At 36.2% G+C, this 4,581-nt stretch overlaps 1 protein-coding gene across 1 annotated transcript; it reads right to left on the reverse strand.

Moving 5' to 3' along the window:
• Positions 1 to 3,083: 3,083 nt before the first annotated feature.
• On the reverse strand, positions 3,084 to 3,984 carry LOC131076010 (kiwellin-1-like). Its single transcript, XM_058013021.2, has 2 exons — positions 3,762 to 3,984; positions 3,084 to 3,664 (listed from the first exon to the last, which is right to left on the reverse strand). Exons 1-2 carry the CDS (start codon positions 3,982 to 3,984, stop codon positions 3,084 to 3,086), a joined length of 804 nt encoding a protein of 267 aa, XP_057869004.2.
• Positions 3,985 to 4,581: the final 597 nt, after the last annotated feature.

Below are 4,581 nucleotides of genomic sequence, written 5' to 3' on the forward strand. Positions count from 1 at the left end.
TTTAATCAAAATGCATCTAGGGCATGAAAGTGCCAACATTTCTCATTGACCACATCAGGCGACCAACCTAGGGCACAAAATGTGCATTTTCCCACAATCCAATATTGTTTATTAAGAATCTCTTTTTGCATTTTATGATCTTTAAAGAAGATTACAAACAAACCTTTTTGAATTAGTCTACAAAATGAAACAAGATATCCTAATTTAGTATTCCAAACATTTCTAAACCAATCATCAAGAAATTTACATGCTGGACATTTATCGACATCAACAGCTGCAAAGAAAATAGCAGTATCTTTTAACCTATCCTTTTCCATGTTAATTTCATTGCACATTAACTCATTGGGGGAAATGGAGATGGATCCCAGTGCACATTTAGGGCCCTTACCTTCTCCACGAGGGATGACATTATCACTAGACACAAACCTAGCACCCTCTGTGATGGTGAATGGTGATTTGTGAATAGCGTCTTTGAAGGTTTTCTTCTTCATCTTCTTTTGCTTTGTCGTTAGGTTTTTCGGTGCCTCCAAATGAGCTTTCCATCAAGGCACATTAACTACTCCCACAAAGAGAAATGAGGTCGACGGCAGAGAAGGACAAGGAGTAATAACACCTGCATGATAAACAAGGAGTAGAGAGAAACAAAGAGGCCAAATGGACACTTACCTACATGGAAGAGGACAAATTCACTCACCCACATCAACGGCTATGACCCCTACAATTTCATGCCAGCCCTAACAATGAACCCAAGTTGCAGGCGGAGTTGCAGAGTTGGCTCTCCCTAGCTATCCTTAATTAGAAAATCAACATTGATTTAATTTATATTGTTTTAAATACCTATCTACATAAGGTATACCATAAAAGTTAAAAGTATTTTTATCTAAATAATTAAAAAAAATTATATAAAGGGAATACTAATAAAATAAAAGTAGGTCTACTATTTTAGGATAGATGTCTATTGTTAATTCTTCTAGTTAATTTAAGTGTAGAATATATCTACTATGATTCTTGGGGTAAATCAAAGACTTATCATAAAAGACAAGTTAAAAAGTACTTGACTCATGGTTTTAGGTTCCTACCCACACCGTAAATTATAGACACTTTATGAAGATATATTCAAAGGTAGGATACTTGGAGATTTCAATTGACTTATATAAATATGATTTGATTGAGGATTAATAGTTTTTAGTGTCACAACTCTTTTGATGAACCAAGATGACAAATCATTTTGATGGTTGAATACTACTAGGAGTCTCTATCAAGAAACTAGTGACCTAATTAAATAAAATGATGTTAATTTCTTTAGTACAATCTTAGATATGACAACATAAATGACACAATATGACAAATCAATTGAAAGCTGAAAATTTTATGCTTGAAATGATAATATAATAGACATCAAGGTATTTAATACTCATCAATACTTTCTACCCATCCTTGAATCCTAGTAGAGGTGTGCTTTATAGATACAAGCTTTGAGGATGTTATAGTTATATCACAAAATTAAATTTATTAAATATAAATAGAGGAATTAGAATAAAATTTTACTTTAAAATCGTATTTGATCATAAATTATAGATTGAAAAGAGAATTTCTTATCTTAGCGAATTCTTTATAAAAAATTATATCCAAGAATATCTACTTTTTAGTAGAAAAATAGTTTAGAACTAGAGCTTCAAAGATATACTTTCAGAAGGAAAATTATTTTGAAAGTCAAGGGAACCATGGTTAGAGGGGTGGAAAAAGAAAGGATTTTCTTTTACATTGTCTTCAATAAGACAGGAAGATATACAAATAATTACATAAATGAGATCTATAGATGGCAGAAACTTAACATATCCAACTGGCAAACTAAAGGAAGTAATTTCTATTGAGATACATGTGTCTCAACCTTGCAATTTCCAGCAAATAGTTCCAAAAGTAGTTAGGAGGTTTCCTATGTGTCGATGCCTTGGAAAAAGGTATATGAGTTATCAAAAGATGCCTTATCCATAGTATATTATAGGAGGGCCATTTTTAGAGATTATATGACACATTTCATGTTAATTACGAGGGTCAAAAATAGGGGACAAGAGTTTGGACGTGATTAACTATTTTTAACCTGGTTTTCTTATCTTGGAAAAACAAATGTCAAGGGTGGGCAACACGTGTCATGGAGGTTTTGCCCATGGTATTATAAAACCACAAATGGTTTCCAGGTTGTAAAATTCCTACATAATGAGGGCTTGGGGAGGAGTTTGTATGATGGAGTTTGGTTTGCAAGGCTGGGTGCTAGAAGGATGCTAGTGAAGTCTCTCCGAGCTTGAGTTGAGGTGATGCTCTTGTAAGAACTTGCATTGCAAGTGTATTGTAATCTCTTGTTGATTTGTTAATATATTATGCAAGTTTTAGAGTGTGGGGTTTTTCACTCGTATGGGTTTTCCCCACGATAATCATTGTGTTATGTGTTTATTGTTTTATTTCTACTCTATGTGCTTCTTGTGATCTCTGTAATAGTTAAGTTGAAATTTGCATAATCGTCCTCTCAAGATTAGCGTAGGAAGTGTTTCCGCACACCTTTGCTTCCTTACAATTTCTTCTTTTAAGGAATGTTTAAAAGGCTTAGAATTATTTTTCCTCTTTACCAGATTATAAAAAACATTCAGCATGATTTTCTAGAACTATGAACTTGTGAATTCTAATGACCGAAGACATACTCTATAAACTTCTCCTCCCTACTAAAAGGTAGTGTGTCAATCAAGTCCAAATGGCCTAGCCAACATAATCATGTCATTTGCCAACATTTGGAAATCAGAACCAAAATCCAATCAAATCAACATTAAAGGTAACTTCATATTCACAAGATTATAAGTGCAATTACAATGAAGAGCACAATATACAATAGAGATGTATATATTATGGTGGAGCAAGTGAGAAATAAAACTACATTCCTCTTTACGAGATTATAAGTGCAATTACAATGAAAAGCACAATATGCAATGCAGATGCGTATATTATGGTGGAGAAAGTAAGAAATAAGACTGCATGAGGAATGCGTTGACACAGTGTATTTGACGAAGACATAGAGGAGGGCACGAAAGAGGTTAAGTTTCAGACCAAGTGATGCTCATCTCACCAACATCATCGTAATTGTCGACCCCCAAGGCTTTCCATACGCCTGGAGAGGCATCTACGATGTTGTTATTACAAGGGGGTTGGAAGTCGTGATCCTTGTCACACCCAGAGACTGAGTCGCACTCATCCACCACCATGGCCCGCGCAGTTCGTCCATTGTCTGGATTGGTGATGAGTATGAAGTCGTGACAGCGGCTTCCACCGGCGTACCAGCCTGTGGAAAGAGCAACCACCAGATCGTTGTCATTGTGGTAGTTCCCATCGCACTCCGAAGGCCCTCCTCCGTCTTCCCTCTTCTGAAAACCATTCAGTGTGAGCGTGGCGGCAGTAGTGCCTGTCACGGAGGGTGAGCATTTGTACTTTGGGTATCGCTTACCCGACTGGCAGCAATCTGAGCCGTGTTCATGATTGCAGTTGTGGGAGTTGCCATTCAAATATCCGGTTGGATTACATGATGCCAGGATTCCTGCAACATCACTATGCCTAGTACATTCCACTATGGACATGCTCAGTAGCAATCCAAATGCTAGTAACATCGTCCTCATCTTCCCTGCAAAACCCAACACAAACATATCAGCTCACCTTTCTATTTGAATTCGGTGTGACCATTTAAGTCTAACTTCACCTAATCTCAATTCTAAGTTTGCAAAATGTATACTCTGCAATTTTCGCTTCTCTTCTCTTGGATATATTCAGCTGTGCGCTGTTTGAATGATATAGCTCAATTGTATTTATAGCTTGCACCACCACTACTGCTGTTGCCTTGGTTAGATCCGTTTCCTGGGCGTCATTATCAGGGTTTTGACATAGACGGGAGAACGTTCTGTTGTGGTGCCAAATAAAATCAAATGGCACCGTGGGTTCTTCCATTCAGCGGCATCCCCCTCACTTTCACTTCCACTGCGAGTCTGGGACGATTGCAACTTCAGCATATTAATATACTCTTTCTAGATACAAAGATCCCCCACTTTGGATGGATGTGCCCATAATATTATCTTTCATGCTTTGCTCGGCGCAAACGGATGTCTTAGCTTAACCGGACAACAGTTCCTATCCTTTTGTAGCTCGTCCAATAAAAACGTCAAGATTGGCCATCAATTAGTTAAGATTTTATAACTATTCTTGGAAAAGGAGAGATGGTCCTAAATGGCAAGAATGCAAGCAATGAAGATCATCAATAATGAGAAAGATTAAAGTCATGGTACCTCTCATGTGATGATAAGGAAAAGAAAGGTATGTTAATTATAAATGTGAAAACAATCGTCACATAATAGTGCTTATGGAATCAAAACTATCTTCAATTAAAGGAAATTAATATTCAACAACTAGGATAGATCATCTTACTATATGATTGAATCAATTGGTATAAAAGAATAGTTAGAGATTAGGTTCAAATTGTTATTGTGTGGTATAAAAGAATAGGTAAAGTATAATTTATTTCTTCTAGCACATTTTGAATGTGAATAA

This window comes from Cryptomeria japonica, chromosome 3, assembly GCF_030272615.1.
Source record: "Cryptomeria japonica chromosome 3, Sugi_1.0, whole genome shotgun sequence".
NCBI classification, from domain to species: domain Eukaryota; kingdom Viridiplantae; phylum Streptophyta; class Pinopsida; order Cupressales; family Cupressaceae; genus Cryptomeria; species Cryptomeria japonica.